Source organism: Falco peregrinus, chromosome 12 (genome assembly GCF_023634155.1).
Source record: "Falco peregrinus isolate bFalPer1 chromosome 12, bFalPer1.pri, whole genome shotgun sequence".
NCBI classification, from domain to species: Eukaryota; Metazoa; Chordata; class Aves; order Falconiformes; family Falconidae; genus Falco; species Falco peregrinus.
Genome location: NC_073732.1, coordinates 11326518 through 11348521, shown reverse-complemented (window position 1 = coordinate 11348521; position 22004 = coordinate 11326518). Strand labels below are relative to the sequence as shown.

Sequence of the window (22004 nt, the reverse complement as noted above, 5' to 3'; positions counted from 1 at the left end):
CGCATCCCCCTACGGAGACCCCGGCCGGGGGGCGTGTCACCCGGCGTGACCCGGCGGGGCGGGGGGCTCGCTCACAGGAGCGGGGAGAGCTGCGACCCCCGAGGGAGCCCAGGGGGAGAATCCAAACGGAAAAATCTCAGTGTAGGGTCCGCGCCTTCCCCCCCGCCCCGGGGTGAGCGCGGGGCGCGGCCGTGGGGGGCTGCGGCCGTGGGGGGCCGCCCGTCAGACCCCGCGGTGAGGGCGGGCTAGGCCAGGCGGGGAGGGGACGGAGGGGTCAGTTCCGACCTCGCCCCAACGGTCCCTGAGGCCCTCGGAACTGTCCTCGGCGCCGCAGAGACGGAAAATCCAGTCAGGGCAGCCCGCGGGAGGCCGAGGCCATGGTGGGCCCGCAGGAGGCTCAGGGTCCCGCCAGTCCTCCTGAGCGGGGGCTGCCCCGGGGGGGCTGCCCGGGGGTCCCCGCTCCCGCCCTGGTGGCTGAGGTGCTTGGTGAGGGGCTCGGTGAGGCTTGGCAGTGCCATTGCCACCAGGCCGCGGGACTGGTGAGGAGGATGTTGTTACGGGTCTCTGCTCCTTTTTGTTACAGAGATGGAAAGCGCACAGGTTCCTTTGGAATTTGTCCCCGCCTGGACGGTTTCCCCATCAAAGGCACGAGAACAGAGCCTGCAGTCACTGTGTATCTGCTGATATCCTTGAGGAACCCTTGGTTCTGGCTTGAACTCAAATCTGGCACTGACCTACAGAATACATGTTTGTTCCTTACAAAGGTGCCTGAAGGAATGTTTTTCAACAGCATGCAAAATCAATGAAAAAATTAAAAAAAAAATCAATGTACTTTATAAGGAGGTGATTTGATTTGCAAAGCTGCCAGGCAACACTACGCCTGATTAAAATTTTTTAAGGTTTAATGGTTCCCAGTGCCACATACTTAGCATCACGTTTTGCACCTCTGACATCAGCGCATATGTTTGCTCTAACTTTTGTAGGGGCAAGATCTGATCTGGTGTATTTTCCTCATAGTTTTAGTTAAAAACAATCTAGGACTAGGTGTTCAGCATCAGTAATTTGGCATTCCTCCTCTGATTTCTCTGGACGTGCTGATCAACCAGTCCCAAATCTTAAACCCGGAGTATAATGCACTGGTCTCAAGTCTTCCTAATATGGATGGCAGGAGCTGTTCATAGGGAAAAACAGGCATCACTAAATCATCACAATAATCACAAAATCAGAATAATAATAATAGTCACAAATGCTTAAATAGAATTCTTAAAAGTAAACATGAAATATCTGCAGTCTTATAAAGACCTCATTCTCACTGTTTCCTCTAACTTTTCAGCGCACTCTGAAATGCTGATATTCTCATTATCCAGGAGGTTTCAATTTTTTGCCTTCTACAAAGCGTGCTAACATTGGAGATTTGCCAATGACTTAAATGACCGAAAGCAGATGACCTAGATTTAGGGGAAAAAAAGTTTAAAGGTTAAAAAACAAGGGTTTTTTTTTTCCTGGAAAATACTTTGGGGAGTAATCATTGGCCACAACACCTGCTGTAGCGGAGAGTTGCTACAATCAGTTGGGTTCTGTTTCAATGAGAGTCAAAGGTGCTTTGTAACTGAAACATGAATGTCCAACTTCAACTGCTTGTGTCACAAATGTACTTATATGAATGTCACATGAGAACAGTTGTTAATAAAAATGATACCATTGTCGCTGTCGTCATTAAACAGTGGAACTGAGCTTCCAGGGAAAATCCTAGTACTGTTTAAGTCAATCACAAAGGTCAACAGGAGTCTTTGGGATTTCACATTACACTGGAGCAGGCTCTAATTTGTTTCATGGAGAAGCGTTCTGACGTTATCCATGGTAAGCGCCAAGATGGGCTTATGCTAATAGATCAATGACCTTTATTAACATTAATTTGGTTTAGAAATCACTTCTACAAAATACCAAGCTTCTCCATTCTGTATCTGACAAAGCCAATTTACCCCAGGAAACTACATAATGAGACTTCAGAGGGTTGTGGAGATATATCCTTTTACAAATATCCATAAGCTTTGTGGGACTGGGGTTCTTCTAGAGACTGTGAGCACATCTGCTCCAAGTCTTGGGTTCCTACAATCAAAAATCTAAATCTTACAATCTTGTTTCCCATAGGAACCAGTGCTTGAGAAATACAGCTACTTATGTATAAATGTATATGTATTACACTGTTGACATACATAGGTCTGAAAAATGGCTTCACCTGTTTCACCTCCCCACAAGCAATAATATAGCTTCCATGCCCTCCTTTTCTTTTTTCTTTTTTTTTTTTTTGCTCACAGCTAGCATTAATTTCCTGAAAGCAGATGGCTTGTGTTTTCTCTAAATTACTAAGGGAAAAACATCCACAAATAATACACATTGATAAAAACTCTACTGTTCAGCTCTACTCTTTTGTTTTCTTTTTCCTCGTATATTTTTCTGTTTCTCTCCTAGGACCTGAATTTCCATTCCTACAGGTTCTCTGTCCAAATTTGTTCATCATTCTCTCCTCCTAATGACCAGACTTTTGTGGTTGGAAATATACTGGCCAGCTGTTTATTCCAAAGTGCTTAATCCCTGCTGCACCTGCTACAGCTTTTAGCATTAAAATTAATTTCTTAACAAGAGGTAAACCAATGATTTCTTATGCTTGCAGCATTTCTCTACATAAAAAACAGAACTTAAAAGTTAGCCCAGTCATAAGTAACGATATCTGAAAGACGCTGCTTCAGTAAACCATTAAATATGGGCTAATAGAATATGAATTATAATATACAGTCATATAATCTAGGAGACTTATTGTCAGGATCAAAAAAACCAAGAGTCTAAGAATGTACTTTTGGGAGATGAATAAGACATTCTCTGTTTGTCACTAGGATTGAGGTCAATAATATCCATTTAAAAGCAATTAACCCAGGAGGCTAAGTGACGTGGAAATTATCATGCTGAAAGACTAATGGGCTATTAAATCCATCTTGCTTTGCTGCTGATGGGCATACAAAATTAATCCTGGGATTAGGTCTATCAGATCTGTCATAAACCGCTACTGCAATATTTGTATATGAAGGGTTTTCTGAAAACAATAAGAAAGAACATAGCAAGTGTATCTGGCAAGAATGTTTGCCGACATGTTCTATTAAATATTCAGTCAGCTGAGCATAAAATAGTGTGTCTGTGCTTGGCCTTATTTAAGCAGCAGCTTTTTGTTAATGGATAGATACATTTTAGTAAGAGATCAAAACAAGATAAAGTCATAGTAAGGTTTATATAAATTACTATTAGTTGTTGACAGTTATTTAAATCTAGACAATCTAACTGCAGGAAATGTTCAGATAAATATGATTGAATTAAAAAATTGGTTTTATTTGAAATGCCATTTCCCTTTGACATTTCCCACCCACTGCTATGACATTAACATAGTAAAGAGGTAAATGATTGATAGCCCTGCCTTTACCTGTAACAGCTGTTCATAGGAAACAGACCTCACAATGAAGAGTAAGGCACGGTAACAGCAGCTTGTTGTTTTTTCTTTTTTTATTTATTTTGTAATGCACAAGTTAGAGGTCTTTATGTTTTTTTAATGTTATGTTTTGTTAGCGTGACATACACCTAATTAATTTTGAGTAATGTAAAGTAGGAAGTGATTTTCAACCACCACAGCAATGAAAGCCTGAGATTCAAAGCAGAAGTGCTGGCTTGGAGAATGACAAAAAGGAGGCTGAAGGTATGGGGTGAGAGACACAAAAACAAAAGCTGGAAGAAGAGTGAGAAGTATCAAAAAACCCAAAAAACATAGACAGAAAAAGCAATACTTTAGAATCCTCCTTCAACACTTTATGACCTGTCTACTAGATCTTTATTGATAGAACAGCTTTTACAGTTTCCAGGTGGGACACTGAAGTTGTGTAGAGACGGGTGTCAGGCACTAGTACCAAGACACATACTCTCCTTGCTGCAGAGTAAACTTGAATTTTCCTACTAATCTGAACAAACCGGGTGGGTTTGAAGAAGACGACCATAAAGATGTAGAATGCCTTTCCAAAGTTAACACAACAGATCAACATAAAAGGTGGTTAAAAAACCCTAAGTGTCTTTCCTCTTAGCTTGGTGTTCTGCTCGGTGAAAATTGCAAAGAATGAAAGTTCCATTGTAAATGATAATTTAAATGAGCTTCTTGCAGACATTAATTTTTCTAAATTCTTTGAGGGAAAAATTTTAATTGAAAGTAATTGAATCAGTGACATCCTAAAGTTAGTGCTGTTAAAATATGGTTCCTTTTGTCTGAATTAAATCTGTTACCTTGTAGTTCAGTTGAATCTACCTGAAGTTTTTCAGTGGGAAGGAGTGAGATTTCCCAGACGTAGCACTAGCTCTCCTGTTCACCTACCTTGCTTCAGTTTCTCAACTTAACTAAACTTTTAACATATCTCTCATGGAAATACTCTCCTTAGGCTTTCTTCATCTTGTACTATTTTTCTTTTTCTATTATTTTTTTTTTTAGTTTTTCGAGAAGAAAACAAAAATATGTCCATGAAGAAAATAAAAAAAAATAAACTTTGTTATTGAATTTCAGCTGTTTAGAAAGTTGTTCAGAAGAGCGAGCAGCTTCTGTGTAACTTCAATTGTGCTTACAGTTTTGAACTAAGCACTGCTCTCCTGGCTGGACTGGAATTACTAGGGGACCCTGTGAGCCTCTCTTGCCTGATACTACAATTGTATCACTGCCTTAAGATTAACAAGTTCCTTCAGGCACTGTGCTCAGTGAAGAACAGATTTTATCTTTTTTTCATGGGGGATTTTTGCGTGCAGGATTCTCCCAGCTCATAGTGTAATCCAGTCTAGCTCAACAGGAGGTTTTCATGTCTAGGGAGGACATCTCAGCAGACTGACTTGTTCCAAAGTTACAGGAATTTTTCATTTTTTAATTTTAATGAGAAATTTTGATAGCTGAGGAGGCATTATTCTCTTCCAGCTTTCTAGCTTGGTCAGTGATGTTGAAAGGTTATCAATACTTCAACCTTGCCCCTTTATTTGACATAGTTCTTGAATTTCCATCGTGCCTTAAGTGTACAAGATCCTATTCCAGTTTGTAATCACAGACTAGATAGCGGAAAGAACATGCCTATATACAGTTGCAGTGAAGGCAAAACATCTGTCACAGGAATATCTCGCACGCAAGGTGAATGTGTTTTTATTTTTAACTTCATCTTTACAGTTACCTTTATTTCTAGGCTATGTGCCAATGATTCTGTTACTGGTTTTTATTTGTATTGGTTTATCATTATTCTATAAAATCCTGTAGTTGAATGATGCTTTATAAACTATACCACAAATCACAGAACTTTTTGTAAAATGATTATTTCATGCATCCTTTCAGAGGAACATGCCAGAGGAGAGTGGAACCCTTTAAACTGGAAAGGGAGAATATTCATATTTGAGCCAAGGAGCAACAATAGAAAAATAATGGTAAGCCATATCACATTTTACGTTTGCTGGAACTGCCCATGGGAATGTTAGCAATAGACAAGACAGCCTAGAAGTAGAAAAGAGAGGTTGTGCAAATGATATGAATAAAGCAAGAAGGAAGCAAACAAATAACCTTAGGAGACAAGAGCTGAAAGACAGAATTCAGTGGTGGAAAGGTAGTTTAGCTCTGTCTAACTTCTGGTTCTAAATTAGACGAGGGAGAAACGGTATCTAAATAGATATCTAAACCACCAAGGATTTCTGTAGTATTTGGCTACATAAAGTACTAAACCTGGCTCTCTGGACAGGAGCAACTTCATTTTCACATTACAGTTTACATAGCATAACTTACTACTTCACCTATGAATAAGATATATATTTAAAGCCCAGCATACTTTTAAGTGCAATTCTTCAGTACCTTCTCCACTTGATGATGAGCATTTCCTGTTTTCTGTAGAACTACCATGGGAATGAAGAGAAGCTTTTTTTTCCTTTCCACTAACAAATCTAAATTATTGATTAGTCAGTCTAATTTGTGGAAAATACTATTGGTTAGTGCTGTCTTAGAACTGCCTTAGATGTTGCAAAAAGAATTACAGATAATTTGACAAGCATCTTCAGTAGGAGAGACAATATTAAAATAGACAGGAGAAGTCATATTTTCAACCATTGTTCTTTTATTTTCCCACAGTTTACAAAACTCACATATTCTCCTTTGGATTTCCCCAAACTTTTAATGCTTTTAATAAACATCACTTGAGGGCTGGTTTGGGGAAATTAGAAGTTTTGGACCTCTTTTCTGTGCGTAGATTCCAGATGTAAACACTTCTTGAGGATTCCCATGAGCACTGAAGGATGCCTGCTCAGAACAGCGAATTCTGCTCTACCTTTCCCCAGCCTAACGCTTTGCAAAGGGTTCCCCATCCCGCCAGATGTGCTACAGAGGATGTTCTTTGCTGTAATAGCAGCCTTGCTCGATAGCAGCAGGCCTGAGAAAATGGGGTCATCTGGTCTCATACTGGCGACAATAACATCCATGGGTTTCCATCCAAGGGAGACTCTGCAACCTCTCTGGGCAGCCTGTTCCAGTGCTCCATCACCCTTAAGGTAACAAAGTTTTTCCTCATATTCAGATAGAACTTCCTGTGTGGCAGTTTGTACCCACTGCCCCTTGTCCTGTTGCTGGGCACCACTGAAAAGAGCCTGGCCCCAGCCTCTTGACACTGGCCCTTAAGGTATTTGTGCATTGATAAGATGCCCTCAGTCTTCTCTTCCCCAGGCTAAACATTCCCAGCTTTCTCAGCCTCTCCTCACATGGGAGATGCTCCAGTCCCCTCACCATCTCCGTAGCCCTCTGCCGGACCCTCTCCAGTAGCTCCCTGTCTCCCCTGACCTGGGCAGCCCAGCACTGGGCGCAGCACTCCAGATGTGCCTCACCAGGGCAGAGCAGAGGGGGGATCACCTCCCTCCACCTGCTGGCCACGGCCCTCCCAGTGCACCCCAGGGTCCCACTGGCCACCTTGGCCACACAGGCACGCTGCTGGCCCATGGGCACCTTGCTGCCCACCAGCACTCCCAGGTCCTTCCCCGCAGAGCTGCCCCCCAGCAGGTCAGCCCCAGTGCTGGTGCGTGGGGCTGCTCCTCCCCAGGGGCAGGACCCTACACTTGCCTTTGCTGAACTTCATCAGGTTCCTCTCCGCCCAACCCTCTGGCCTGCCCAGGTCTGGCTGAATGGCAGCGCAGCCTCCCGGTGCACCAGCCACTCCTCCCAGTTCCGCACCACCCCCAGACTGGCTGAGGGTGCCCCTGCCCCTCCACCCAGGCCGCTGATGGATGAGCTGCACAGGGCTGGGCCCAGCACTGACCCTGGGGAACACCGTGAGCTACAGGCCTCCAGCTGGCCCCTGCGCCGCTGGTCACAGCCCTCTGAGCTCCGCCATCCCGCCCGTTCTCAGCCCACCTCGCTGCCCGCTCGCCTGACCCACACCGCCTGCGCTCACCTGGGAGGGTGTTACGGGAGACAGCGGCAAAAGCCTGGCTGAGAGGTCAGGGTAGGCACCATCCACTGCCCTCCCCTCATCTACCCAGCCAGTCATTCCATCCTAGAAGGCCACTGGACTGGGCAGGCGTGGTTTCCCCTTGGTGAATCCATGTTGACTACTCCTGATAACCTTTTCCTCCACATGCTTTGAGATGACCTCCAGCATGAGTTCTTCCACCACCTTTCCACGGATGGAGGTGAGGCTGACTGGCCTCTAGTTTCCTGGGTCCTCCTTCCTGCCCTTTTTGAAGACTGGAGTGACATTGGCTTTCCTTCAGTCCTCAGGCTGTCAATTTTGTGGCTGTCAAGTCTGCTTTAGTGATGTCTAATGTGATCCTCCTTGACCAAGGGAAAATCTTCCCTTCTCCAGACTTGCTCTTTTGCCTCCAGGGTCTGGGATTCCTGAGGGCTGGACTTAGCTGCAAAGTCTGAAGCAAAGAAGGCATTCAGTAACTCTGCTTTCTCTGTGTCCTTCATCACCAGGGCACGCACCTCATTCAGCAGCAGGCCCACGTTTTCGCCAGTCATGCTTTTGCTACCGATGTACCTGAAGAAGCCCTTCTCCTTATCCTTGATAACCCTTGCCAAATTTAATTCCAAACAGACCTTAGTCTTCCTCTTCACATCCCTGCATGCTCTGCCAACGTCATTATAGTCTTCCCAAGTGGCCTGTCCCTTTTTACATATCCTGCAAACTCCCTTCTTCTGTCTTGAGTTTTGCTAGAAGCTCCATGCAGGTCTCTTGCCCTCTTTGTTTGATTTCATACTCATGGGGATGCGCTGATCTTGAGCTTGGAGGAATTGATGCTTGAGTATTAACCAGCTCTCTTGCACCTCCCTACCTTTTAAAGCCCTAACCCATGGGATTCCTCCAAGAAGGTCCTTGAAGAAGCCAAAGTTCCCTGTCCTGAAATCCGGGGTTGCAATCCTACTTGTTGCCCTGCTTCCTGCATGCAGGATGCATGTACTTCATCATCCGCAGGAAAAGCTTGACACATTCCAGTTGCCACGTTCCTCTTACACATAAAGTCAACCTGAATATATAAAGAACGTAAAAGGTCAGAAAGGAAGAAAAAAGTGGGCTGAGTCTAAGACGCCAAAAGAAGCCACAAAATACCTACCATGCTCTCTGTTACCTGACACACTGAGATGGTACATCAGTGACTCCAATATAGTAGTGTTTGAATCTTGCCAGATAAATAAAGTTTTGCACACTGCACTGAACAAATCAATGAATATAACAAGTATCAGAATAATTAAACATCATGGAAATATCCATTTGGGTGAATGGGTTGAAAAAGAACGGTATTGTAGAGTAAAGCCATGGAGATGGACATACCAAAATAGGGAAATTTGGGAAACAGAGCTTTCACATGTCAGACTTTCCAACAGGAGAACAGAGAAAACAGGCTACGTAATATGAACAAGGGAAAATTAGGTTCTTGGGTTACCCTGTTTCTGAAAGAGAATATTTTAGAAGTGGGCTACAAAAAGGAGATCTGATCGTTGAAATTTACTGTAATGTTTCTCATTACTGTAATTTTAAAATCTGAGATATTGCCACCAAGGTTTTTTCCATGAACCCCTGAGAATTTTTCTTGTCCCAGCTGCAGAGGAGGGCTTTATGACTGGTAGTATTAACAGGTTAAAAGTAAGACCACTAACGAGATGCACAACAAACAAAAAATCCCCTGGAGAATGTAGTACAGGCTAGCGCAGCTGCAGTGAATAGATATGGATAATCCCTGGTAGCTGCAAATACCCTCTTAAGGGTTTTTTTTGGCAGGAGAAGACTAATCTCAATTCATACAAGGGAAAAACACTGCTAAACTAGTAACATTTTAGCACTTTCTCTCCATGCCATTTAAATTGGAAGTAAAAGGACAAAACCTCAAGTCGTTAATTTAACAAGAAAAGTGGATCTGCTGACATTAAGGTCTCTTGTACATTCCGTTGTACAGCACGAGCACCTGCAGTGTCTTGCCTTGAACTGACTGTTCTCAACATCATAAGCCATAAGGGTGGATACAAACAACTTAAAAACAAGATTTATTTTAATAACTGATTCTCTGGTTAAGTGGCAATGACAGGCATGTCTCTGAAACAATGTGTATGAATACCAGTTGAGAATGCAGATTTTGAAAGTATTTGCCAATTAGAAAAACTCTTTCTTAACCAAGAGGAAAAAGAGAAACACTCATCACCATGTGACTTAACCAAAATGACTTGACGTGAAAAAAGAACCTTTTTTCATGACATGACAAGAATATTTAATATTTACTGGTCACATGCTTAAACAAATGAAATTAAAAATAAAATATATTTTTTAAAACAAACAAACAAAACCAGAAACAAATCAACAATTAAGACATGTTGGGCATAGTAATATTCCACACACTGTGTTTTGGCAACTGGAAAAGAATAAGTGTTCGGAACATTACTGCGGTCTGAATAGAACAAAACCTTGTTTTGGTTTGTTTTTTTCAGTTTGGTTTGTGGAGAAGGGAGTTAATGAAAGAGACTGAATAAATACTCTGAAAGAGCACAGTGAATGAAGAATTTGGTATAATGTCTGCTCAGAGTAATACCCTGGTTATTAAAAAGTAGCTTCTTACTGATGTAAGAATTTGAGAAATGCAATCGTCAATGTGCAAGGGATTTTTAAAAAAATGAAAAATAATTAAAACAAGTTCCTCCAGACTACCATGATGAGCAAAATTGGCAGAGAAAAGGAAGCTGACAGTTAATAAATCATCACAAATATGGATACAGAAAAAGTACAGAAGCTATTAGGTAAGCATAGTATTTCTTACAACTCAGGACTTTTAATGAAGTCTCTTGAAATTGTTAGAATGCGTGACACTTAGTATAATTTCCTTAGAGCTCTCAAAGTTTACCCTGAAGATCCACTTTATGAATACATCCTGCTCCTCCTGTATCCATAGCCAGTTTACAAATGCTGCTCTGATGCCAGAACCACCCTGCAGCTTATTTTCCCCTCCCACACGTACCTTTGTGCAGACAGATAAGTGCCCAACCGAAACGCTGACACGTGTAGGCAGCAGATAGAGGCGGCGTGTGCCCGGCTGCGCTGACCAGCCACCAGCTGCCATGCCGTGCCGTCAGCTCGTGGTGCGTGCCACAACTCAGGTAATTCAGAGCTGGGATCAGGAGTGCAACCATTCAAAAATAAAACAATTTCAGCAAAGCAATGATTAACAGAGAAAGGTTGCCTAGTGATTGATGAAAAGTTTCCATTGTTACTGACAGAGACATTTGCCAGGGTAAACCCTTGTCTTACACTCCTACTCTTTCCATCGTTGACAGACATCACTGTGTAACTCCACCTGTCAAAGGGTTTAATTCTTTCTGTTCCATCCTCATTATAAACTCAGGTATGAGCACCTAACAGTCAACGAATTTTCAGAGCTTTGCCCATAATTACAGCTTTGCTCTGCAGCATCGTGTGTTTTCTTTCTTTACCGGAGCCTCAGCACTGCCAGACAATGGCCACAATTGCCCTCAGTCCTCTCCACAGATAGTTTCATCCCCTTGTATAATGAAATTCAAATAAACATTTGTCAATGCAAACTCTTTGAAATGACATCTTCATCTTAAAAGGATGTATTGTTACGCTTCAAAAAATGGGATGTTGAAGTATGAAAAGCAGTCATTGCAGTTTCAAAAATAATCTGGCGAGAATCAGGTAACTCAGCAGTGGATTCTGTCACTAGCAGCAAACCCCTTCTGCAACAGGGAGAATATTTCCCTAGACAAAAATTTTGAAGCTTATTCCAAATTTGATCATACTTTATTATTATTATCATCATCATCTTCTAGTCCCTAATGGTTTTGGTTAGTAGGAAATGATGAGTCTAGCACGCTAGCCAAGAAAAAATGTTCAAACTTGTTATTTTTAAATTACCTGGTTTTATCTTTCATGAGGTAATGAGATCAACCAAATTCAATCTGATCCATGATCATCTCCCTAACACTTGACCTTACAGCCAAGCTCACAGCAAGCAGTTGAAATAACTAATTAAGAACCGACAAGTTCAACAAGAATCTTTCAAAGAAATAAATGAAATCAATTACCTACCTCTGAACCCTGGGAACAATCAACAGGTTTGCTGCTGGCCTAGGTTTCCAAGAACCTCTGCAGCCTGCCTGCTGTTCACGCAGCGTGTGGACCAAATCAAGGCAAGCAGCACAAACCTCACTGGGCATCGTGCCTGAAGTCACAAGACACCGAGTATTACCGCGGATTCCCAGCAGCTGGGACAAAAAAATGCAGTGCCATGGGGGCTGAAGTGAAACTATATGGGTATGTGCATCCAGGGTACTTTCATCCTATGGTAATAAAATCAGTGATAGAAGCAATAATGAATTGCCATGTGGGCATCTGCTAAATGCCAATGTGAATGTCATCCTTCCCCCCCCCCCCCCCCCCCCCCAAGTGTCCTCTCATTGCCTGGTGGATACAGGTTGTTGAACGTGCCTGCCTGATTGAAAACATGCACAAATAGCATCAAGTGATATTTGAGGTAGAAATGAAATATTTAACATGTATTTCTACTGCAAAAGAAACATAAAAGCAAAATGAGCAGTACTATGATATTATAAACAGAAAATGATAGGTAAATCACTCCAGTCTAAAACTATTAGCTCCCTAGCGATGAACCCCCCATCAAACAATAAAATGCCACCACTCGTTGCAGGTGGTCTCTATGAAGGAATAAGCAACCTTCAGATACACGCTTTTGGATCAGGCAACCATTATTTTTTCTGATGGACTATTAAAAAAGTTGTTTTGTAAACATGTTCAGTTCCTGTCACTTGAAATTTAAGAGAAAAATTTCCATGAGCATTCAGCTAGCACTCAACAAATTAAGCCATTTTCTCATTGGTCTTTTCCTCTTTAGAAGTTCTCAGACATTGGAGTTATTTCTTCAAATCATTTTGTTATCATCCTATGCTCTGATATTTTTGCTAATAATTTAGGGGATAAAGCTGTGCCTCCTAATTCTTTCTACTGAAATTATCATTAAAGTAACTGAATTTCTTTACCGGACCAAGCCAGAACTTGTAGACAAATTGTTGCCTTCTGGTGGTGGGAATGCTTTCCCCTGGTTCACTCTCCTGTTACAGGACTCACTGTGACACTTCCTCAGTGTCATTAGTGTTTTCTTAATTACGTAGGGCTGCCTCCATGGAGATGCTCCAAAGAACAGACTGCAGACCGGTGTCTTTGAAGTCCAATTACTCTGAATGTTCTCCCATCGTTTAGGTCTAGTGTAGGACAGCGGTGCTCCACCAGTATGCTTCCTTCAGCCTCAGGGAACATGTAATGATTTTTCATTCAACTAGGCTTAATTATTCGTTTGATCTGGCAATATCCCCTGCGTTACCTCAGAAATATCAATCACAAATCTAGATATGTCCCCACAAAAGCGTTAGCTCGATGGGGCAGTGGGTCTACTATCGCTTGCTATGTACTATGTAAATCATTCTCTAGAAATGGTCAAATAAGCAAGAGCAGAACATTTTGAAAACTTCCAAACCTACAAACTTCAGGAAGTGATCTCCCATATTAGTCAAAAGTATTGATTTTTTCACTTCTGTAAGACGGAAAAGTTGCCAGTGGCACTTTTTTTCCTCCGCTTAAGTGCTAGCCACAGCCTACAGAGAGACAAACACATTGGCAAACAGAAGATTTGATTCAATACTTATCTATGTATGTATGAATCATGGAACTACAGAATCTACAGAAAGAGCAAAGGACTGTAAGTAAGGATTGCCTGTCTCTACTGAAACAACTTGCATTGCATAGTGAAGCTGGGTATCAAAACATTCCTTTGGAACCTTTTTTTGTGCAAGTATGCATGTTTTTAAGAGTTAGAAATGCTATATGAAAAAGGATCACCTGACACGGCTACGATGGCGATGGATTGTGTTGATGATCCAGGAGGTCCCTGACAGTCGTACAGTAGCTGCGCTGTAGTAAATCAGGTAACATATTGGGGGAAAAAAATGGAAGTTCAAGAGCATAATCACAAGCACAGCTCCCACAGTCTGGCAGAAACATGACACTTCCTACGCAAAAATAGAAAGGGATGATAACGTTTACCTTCTCCCTAGAGCTGCCCTTTTCCCAAAGAGCAGCAGCCCCAGTTTTCAGGTGCACCACGAACAGCTGCATTGCAGTATGCTCCGCGATCTCAAGCATCAGTGACAGCCTTCAGTGCTCTGATTCTGTCACGCAGATCAACTGCCTTTTCACTGTGCAACTTCGCACTGTGACAGCAGCCGCTTACTGACAACTGGTGACCACTTTATCTTCCTAATTTAGCAACAATTTCTTAAACAAGCTGAAATGGTTAACATGCAAAACTAGTGCCATTACATCAGTGGAGCCAATCTGAAAAGACAAAAATAATCTGTCCTCAGATGTTTGCTTCTCTACACTAAATGCATCTCTTCAACATTAAACTTCAAAGCTCAGATGTAACAGAAACCAAACAGTTTAGAGCCTGTTTAAAGTTCACCGCAGCACTCAGTGAAGCTCAGGAAAAGAAAAAGTAGGGCTCTTCCAGTGTTTCTCCACTGCATCATCCCTCTCCCCCTGTGCTGCAAAGAAGAATGACAACACATCTTTTGATGGTTTGGCTTCTTCATTGCTTTTTATAGCACCATAACAACAGTGCAGCTTCTTTACATTTTTGATTTACCATAAAAAACCACAATGGAGTTTGGTGTAAGAGATTTCAGTAAAAGCTTTAACTTTTCACCAGCAATTTCAAACTTCAAATTAACATGGAAATAACTGTAAAGTGATCGTATTTTTGTATTTTAATCTCTTGCCTGTAAGTCACAGCAACAATTAACACAAGAATTACTCCTAGAGGTTTTGGGTTTTTTTTAAACAGAAAATTACAGCAAAATATCTGGTTATTGTAACTAGAAGAAGCTGCAGTTGAAACCAAGGAGATAATAAGGAGTGTTCAGTCGCATTACTGAACAGCTTGAGACAGGAGCAAAAGCACACACTACGAATATTAGTAACTTAACAAAAAAGCATATTAAGGAGTTCTCCAATCACTTAGCTGGGACCAATACATTAGAACTTCTCTTACCGTTCATAAAATAAAATAACTTCTAGAACACTTTCAAGAAAAAGACAAACAATCTAGATGACAGGAAGAGTAATCCAAGACCATTCACACATTGAGCTTATTTAACATTGGAGTAAAACCACGGCTAGACCAAAACTGACAGCAAACCGGCCATTGCTTTTACTGGATTAATGACTAGTAGTCCACTTATCCCGTAATTTGACTTATATCTATGTCTAAGCATATTAGCGTACTTATATGAATTAATACAAGGATCAAACCGGAAAAGAAACATTAAAAAAGGGTTAGTGTATAGTGCTGTACTTTTGTCAAAACACAGCTGTTAGTACACACATGACTTCATATCTTTAGTACTGAAATATTTTTATTTCTGTTCCGGTTTACCAGTTACAATTTTCACTTAACAAAAAATTCTTGATTGTGAGATAAGGTTTTGTGAGATAAGAAACTATCTGCATCAGGTAAGGTTAAAAGGTACATACAGAAAAGCATAATCAAAGTTGACTTATGAGATGACATTAACCTATTCCAGAATTTCATAAATGCCTATCTTTTTCTACTGTTAGGTAAGTTTAAAAATAAAATATTCATAACAATGAGTTGTTCAATGGGTTGTAAGAATAAATTGAACCAGTTCTCTTCTGTCAGTTATTGACATGACGCTTGATATATTGTTTTCTCTGAAATATAAATAAAATGTGATTTAAGAAAGGAACAACCACTGGGAGATGTAAATGCACTTGTTTGCAGCACCTGAGTCAGAGCCAATGCAAGTAACTTACAAAATACTTTTCAGACAATGAAACTACCATGGATTTTCTGTGTTTCTAGCAGAAGAAAAGCTACCATTTTCATCAGACTTTGTAAATACCGATTTCTGTAAATCTAATCAAACTTTTAATACCACTTAGATATTGTTTATGGCTACCGATTCTGAAAAAAAACCCAACAAACTGAAGTATGTAAATGATCCCAGTACTACAACGGTAAATCCTTAAATACATGCTTCAGTGCCAGAAATTAAAGCACAAGATACCATATAAGATGCTTTTCTGACCTCTGGAAGCTTGAAAATAGGACACGTTTTCTTACAAAAACTCCTTTTTCACTCACACCTCTATAAAAACCCTGTCCCTTCTTTCCATGTCCCCAAACTGTCTTTCTGCTTGAGCTCAAGGCTCCATATATACACACTACACAATAAATTGATTTATCTTGCATTATTCAGGTTTTTTCCACACTATTCAGTAATGCACTTCTCCTAGGACTTATGCCCATATTCCAAACTGTAAAGCCACAGTAAGCAGATCTTAAATATTCATTTAACGTAAACTGCCAGAAAATTGCCTTTTTCTCTCAAAAAAACCATAAATACATGTATAAATATAGTAGGTAGATCAAACTGGATGTAAAAACCCCCACCTTTGCTATGTCCTTTTAAAATAGGTAAAGGTAAGAGAAATACCTTATCTGGAAACTAAAAATAGCGTAAGTAATTTCCATCCTCTTTTCAGATTTTGCTACTATTCCCCTGGAATATAGTGACCTTATTGGCTTTGATTATATAAGTGGTAATAGATTACGTAGCTGAAATTTTTCACTTAACACAACCGATTTTGTGCATATTTTATGCTAAGACTGATCCTCCTGCTCCCTTTTTTATATTCAAGCTTTCACACATGTAATCTCCCACGCCAGAACGCAGAAGAAAGGTTTCACCGCTATCCAGCCACATAAGCTTTTTACACACGCTTAAGATGCAGGTTACACCAAATTCTGAAGACACAGATGAATCACAGACAAGTTCTTTTGCTTGAATATACAAATAAATCTGTCTCTATTGAGTATATCAGCCCGAGCTCTCTCACGGCAGGGGCGGCAAGGAATGTGCCACCTGCGCTGCACCACAGCTCTGCTTAGCCACCACCACCGCAGCCCGGGACCCTTGGCCGCGAAGTGTCCTGCACACAATTCCATCCTGGGGCTGAAGGCAATGGATGCATGTCCTTACGGACAGGAACATCAAGCCACCTGCGTATTTTTTTTCATCCCGAGTTAGCGAAGGCACATTTACCTGTTGTCTGTTTTCACAGCCAGTGCTCACCACAACAGGACAAAGCAGGAAATATTTCAACCACCGTCCCACATCTAGCTTCTTCTCTCTTCTTTTGAGCGCGTGATCCCCGTCTGTAGTAAGACTCTCACTCAATTTTAAAGGAAGTTATCCCAAAAGACTCACAGTCCTCATGCATCTGTTGTTGTCTTCTGCTACACATACTGAGTTTCTGTGACATTTAACAGGAACATCATGCAGGTACCAGAGTTATTCCTAAGTGACATTCCATTTACTTGGAGTTGCAGTAGAACTGCTACAGATGGTACAAACAAAACAAACACTGATTTCGCTCAATCCAGTACTTTAGTGACGTGACCGCTTAAATTAAGTGGCCAAAAAACAGAAGAAAAATGTGAAGCACCTTGACTAAACAGGAACAGTACCAAAAAGAGAAAAAAAAGAAGGCTGTAGCTTACAGCCTATTATTAAATCATGTTCTCCAATTTCTTTGGGTTCAGGCATTTGTCATCCTTATTTTCTCTTATTTCTCATTTTGCAAAAAGGAATTTTTACAAATTTTGGAATTAATAATACACCCTCTTTCAGACCATGCTCCAACAATAGAAAGAAATATGTATGGCAAATGTAATTTGTATGCAAGCAGTAAGACCTCAGAAGTGCCATTTGCCCTTTCTTCTTTTTTTTTTTAAATTAGATCACCAACTGCATCAGTATCATCGATATCACATTTGATGGTTTCACAAGGTCACGGACAAACAAGTGCAGATCCAATCCAAAGACCGATGTTGCATATATAATTCAACTCATTAACAATACCCTCAAAACAATCTCCAAGGAAGCATCCATGAAACCTTTCTCTATACAAGTGAGATATTGTCACACATTATTAAACATAACTAAAACAGTTTCCCGCAATGTGTGGAAAAACCTCTTAGGCAAAAGCAAAAATTCAGAATAAGGGTATTTTTGTTATATTTGGAAAAATGAGCAAATATTAAACATTGTGCAAAAGGAAAAGACTTTATTTACTTTAATACCGTATTTGATCTGAAAGTTTCAAGCACTGAAAATCAGAAAACCAAACTGAATTTTGCTTTCCTAAGTACATCTATATTCAACATGGAAGCCATTAATTCTTAAGAGAAACCAGGAATGTCTTTTATCATCTAGTTACTGCTGATAGCCTTTTCAGCTGCCAGTCCTTGTTTGGGTTTCGAGTAATCCCAAGGTCTCCTGTTCTCTGTATACCCATACAGCTTCCGCAGTGCCACGCGGGCAGCTTCTTCCTCTGCAGCAAGCAGCGTTTCACCAGGACCTTCAGCTATAATCTTCTTATCGCTTGGGGGAAAAAAAAAATTAAAAACATGTTAATCATGAAATCCTGAGCACTGCTGTGTATCATTAATAAAGGCGGCTAGATTTTTTTTTTTTCTCCAGTGTCTGTGAATACTGAAGGTAATGTCTACATACACACAAATGTAACCATTTCCGTTGGTCCTTCCTGCAAAGATAAGTGATTGTGTGTCCAACAATGGAAACTCAAATCAGAAATGCGTCCATTTCCTGGAAGAATGCTACTCTGTTCATTTAGATTCCAAACATATCACCGATTCTTTACAGTGTTCAATTTGTTAGCCTGTTAAAAACGTGCCAATTTGTTACTCTGGTTAGCTTAAACAAAGGAATTAAGTGTTTCTGTCTCTTCTCCTCCTCTGGTAAGAAAGTATTTTAAAATTTCTTCAAAAGGATTCACAAAGAAGCTGTCTCTGTTATGAAGTCTGTACTCAGCTCTGTTTAATCAACATCTATGGGCAATGGATAGGAACAGTTCGTGAAAGGACACCAGAGATTCCAGAAGAAAAATAAAGTTCCTTTATTTTATAGAAGATAATTCTTAGAAGGCATTTATGCCAAACCACAATAAATCTTACCACCTATTTATCTGTAGCTCATTTAGCAAAGCAACAATGCCGTGGGTTTTGATGGAAGAAGGTCCTGTCCTGCTCCAGAGAAGCAACGCTATCCCTGGGCAAGACACCTGGACAAGCACTGACCATGCCCAAGATAAGTGCACCAGGGATGACCGGCACTTGTTAAGTCTTGTCTGGATGCAAACACCACTAGTTTACAGTGCCTGTGATTTGAAAACTAAAAAAGCTTCTCTGGAATATTAAATTAAGTCTCTCTTCCATCCCACGTCCCTTGATGCATGTGTCTCCTTAACCCTTCCCTAAGCCCTGGAGAGTCGTGGTCCCTCCAAAGCCATTCAGTTATGCTATTTGCAAAGTTGCTGTGCCAGGACACTCAGAACATGCATCCAGATTCTTTCATGTGCCCAAATTAGACTTTGAAGCCCTTTAGTCAGAGATTGTCTTTTTATGCTTCATTACAGCAAACTATAGCCAATGCTGATTTTATATGGAAGCCACCGTAAGGTTCTTCTGTAATAAACTGACCCAAGAGCATGAGTAGAAAAGTAAAAAAACATCTTCCCTGCTCCCCTCTCCTCCAGCTTAAATCCATTTCACTTTAAATTAATATCGTACTAACCAGTACAACCCAACAAAGTACAGTGGCAGGACCGTGCTGACTCCCAGCTGCCTGGTAATTCTTGGTTCTGGAGAAGAGATATTCCTCTTGGTCAGTTCTTCCACTAGTAAGCCCATCGGATTTACAACTTCCCAGATCTCAAACAGGTCTTTTCCAATCAGCTGGGGAATAAAAAAATCCTATACAAGAATATTTAGAAGTTACAATTAATAGAAGAGATAATGAAGGCTCTAGCTTCTGGTGTCTCCTAATAAAAATACAACATGAAGAGGCCATAAAATAGCTGACAATAAATTGCTGAAATGAATGATGGAACTGCCGCAGTGCTCCACCACAGCTAAGCACAGCTAACCAGTGTTGTTATGCTTGGCAGCTCTGGTTCCCATTTAGCCACTGACAGGATGCACGCCTTGGGCAAAGACAACTGCCGAGTCCTAAAGCAGGACCAGGAGGAGTTACCAGAACACTTATGCACAGCTCCGAGCACGAGGCTTGCAGCTCAGCCCTGCTTCCAGGCATGAAGCTGTACATCAGAAGAGTTGGGCAAACGTGTTGAAGGGAACACGCAAACACATGGGACTTTCACCTGTTCAGATCACTCTCTTGCCTGACTGCTGCTTGCTCTGACAGACACCTCTCAAGACTTGTATCAGAAGTAAAATGTTAACAAACATTTCTCCATTGCAAAACTAGAAATAAGTGAAAAGGCTGACTGAAAGGACAGTATCCGCTACACTGCATTTTAACTGAACATTTTTGTTCCACCTGAATATGAGGAAGAACTTCTTTACCTTGAGGGTGACAGAGCACTGGAACAGGCTGCCCAGAGAGGCTGTGGGGTCTCCTTGTCTGGAGACATTCAAAACCTGCCTGGACACAATTCTGTGCAACCCACTCTAGGTGAACCTGCTTTAGCAGGGAGCTGGACTAGAGGACCTCCAGAGGTCTCTACCAACCTTGACCATTGTGCGATTCCATATGAAATCTCTTTGGATGCTTGCACTCCCAAATGCAATACCTATGAATTCAGCCTCTGCTCTATACAAAATGTTTTTTAAAAATAGAAGATACATCTCACCCAACATGGAATAACTTCATTCTTTGACAGTATACTGCATGGCATACACGCTTTCCCTTAGCAAGTGTCAGCCAATAATAAAATATCACCAATATAAACCAGAAGGATATGATTTTATATACTTGACCAGCCTGTGCTTCTGAAAGAAAAAACCAAAAACCCCTCACAATCTCAAAACCCCAGTAAACCTCGACCTGACCACCACCACCAAGCAGCAGATCTCATTGTTAAATTGTCTTTAACAACATCTGTAACAACTTCTGCCAGTCTCCCTGGATCTCTGCCCATCAAGGTACAAGATAATATTTCATTTCCCCCTCCCCTTTTCCCCCCCTGTAGATTCTGCAGCCCATGGATGTTACTGTCATCAGTACAAGACCAGATGATAAGTAATGTCTTACCCTGACAAAGATCCCTGTTTTCTCAGGCCCGCTACTATCAAGCAAGGCTCCTATTACAGCAAAGAACGTCCTCTGTAGCACATCTGGCGGGACGGGGAACTCTTTGCAAAGTGTTAAGTCCTGTATAGACAGGTTTTGAGCCACATAAGAAACAAGTTCCTGGCTGGTAAGAAAATCAACAAGTGCTTCTACCCCCTTTGCAGGTAAATCTGGGTAGGCACCTTCAAAGCACCGCAGCAGGTAAGCACGTGAAAAAGACATCCCCTGTTCAGCGAGTTTACTGTTATCTTGTAGGTTAAGAGCAACCGATCCTTCGTCTAGGCCAAGTTCTCGGCGCCTGGCCTCCTCGCTTTCAATGTAACAAGAATTAACAAATGCAGTCTTAAGAAGATCCAAGGAAAAATTTTCATGCAGCCGGTGGCTAAAAGCTTGTATCTCTGCATGGTAATCCCAGTTGGGCTGCTCTGATCTACAGATGTGGAAAAGAAAACAAATTCAGAAACAGAACAAGTAGTTACCCATACTGCGGGCATCGTGCCTTTCCGGTGATCGAAAGGAAATGAAAACCTGAATTGTTTCTGAAGATCAAAACTAGTACGGAAACACCCCAGCCTGTGACGACGCCGCCACCCGCCCGCCCGCCCGCCACAGGGCCCCGCCGCCACCGGAACGCTGCGCCAAAGCCCGGCCACAGGCCGCTCAACCGGCCCCGGCCCCCCGCCCGCTGCAGCCCCTCACCCAGCCCCGCCGCCCGCCCTCTCCCCAGGCCGGGCCCGCTCTCACCGCCGCCGGGCGGGCGCCTCCAGCCGCTGCTGCTCCAGGTAAGCGCGGAGCCACCGCTTCTTCGCGGGGGGCGACAGCATGCGGAACCTCAGGCCGGGCCTCGCTCCGGCCCCGGCCCCGGCCAGCAGCCGCCGCGACGCCGCCAAGAGCAACCGGGTGGCCATAGCGGCGGGTGCGGTGGCGGAAACCCGCGGCCGCTCGCTGCGGGCGGAGGCGGGAACCGCCCCCCGGCGGCTACAGCTCCCGGCGGCCGCGGTGCGCTCTGGGAGGGGCAGCGGCCGCGGTGCGCGCTGGGAGCGGGCGCGCTGTGGCGCCGCCGTGAGGCGCGGAGGTCTCACCCGCCCGCGGCCGCCGGGGCCGCCAGCAGCGGGGCTGAGGGGCGGCCCGGGGTCCCCGAGAGGAGCCGCGGGCCGTTGTGTGATCTGGCAGCGGCCGGGCAGACCAGCGTCGCCCGCCG

General features: G+C 42.4%; 1 protein-coding gene and 1 long non-coding RNA gene across 4 annotated transcripts; one reads left to right on the top strand and one right to left on the bottom strand.

The window, feature by feature from the left end:
- The first annotated feature begins 274 nt into the window (after positions 1-274).
- Positions 275-17490, top strand: LOC129785378 (uncharacterized). Of its 3 annotated transcripts, none has more exons than XR_008749396.1 (4): positions 275-1860; positions 5396-5484; positions 6382-6591; positions 17430-17486. It is a non-coding gene; the product is annotated as an uncharacterized LOC129785378 (long non-coding RNA). The 3 variants fall into 3 exon arrangements; XR_008749395.1 differs by lacking the exon at positions 17430-17486 and adding an exon at positions 16329-16407; XR_008749397.1 differs by lacking the exon at positions 6382-6591 and having other exon boundaries at positions 281-1860; positions 17430-17490.
- A 246-nt stretch (positions 17491-17736) lies between these two features.
- On the bottom strand, positions 17737-21754 carry MRPL44 (mitochondrial ribosomal protein L44). Its single transcript, XM_055817172.1, has 4 exons — positions 21548-21754; positions 20765-21233; positions 19286-19464; positions 17737-18073 (listed from the first exon to the last, which is right to left on the bottom strand). The coding sequence occupies exons 1-4, from the start codon at positions 21709-21711 to the stop codon at positions 17902-17904; spliced, it is 984 nt and encodes a 327-aa protein (XP_055673147.1). The 5' UTR covers positions 21712-21754; the 3' UTR covers positions 17737-17901.
- Between the last annotated feature and the right edge of the window lie 250 nt (positions 21755-22004).

Excerpts from the sequence above, each read along its gene's own strand:
- MRPL44 (XM_055817172.1), bottom strand. The coding sequence starts at position 21,711 with ATGGCCACCCGGTTGCTCTTGGCGGCGTCGCGGCGGCTGCTGGCCGGG. Across the intron at positions 21,234-21,547 it reads GAGGCGCCCGCCCGGCGGCG|ATCAGAGCAGCCCAACTGGG; the intron begins GTGAGAGCGGGC and ends CCACATCTGTAG. Across the intron at positions 19,465-20,764 it reads AAACAGGGATCTTTGTCAGG|GATTTTTTTATTCCCCAGCT; the intron begins GTAAGACATTAC and ends ATTCTTGTATAG.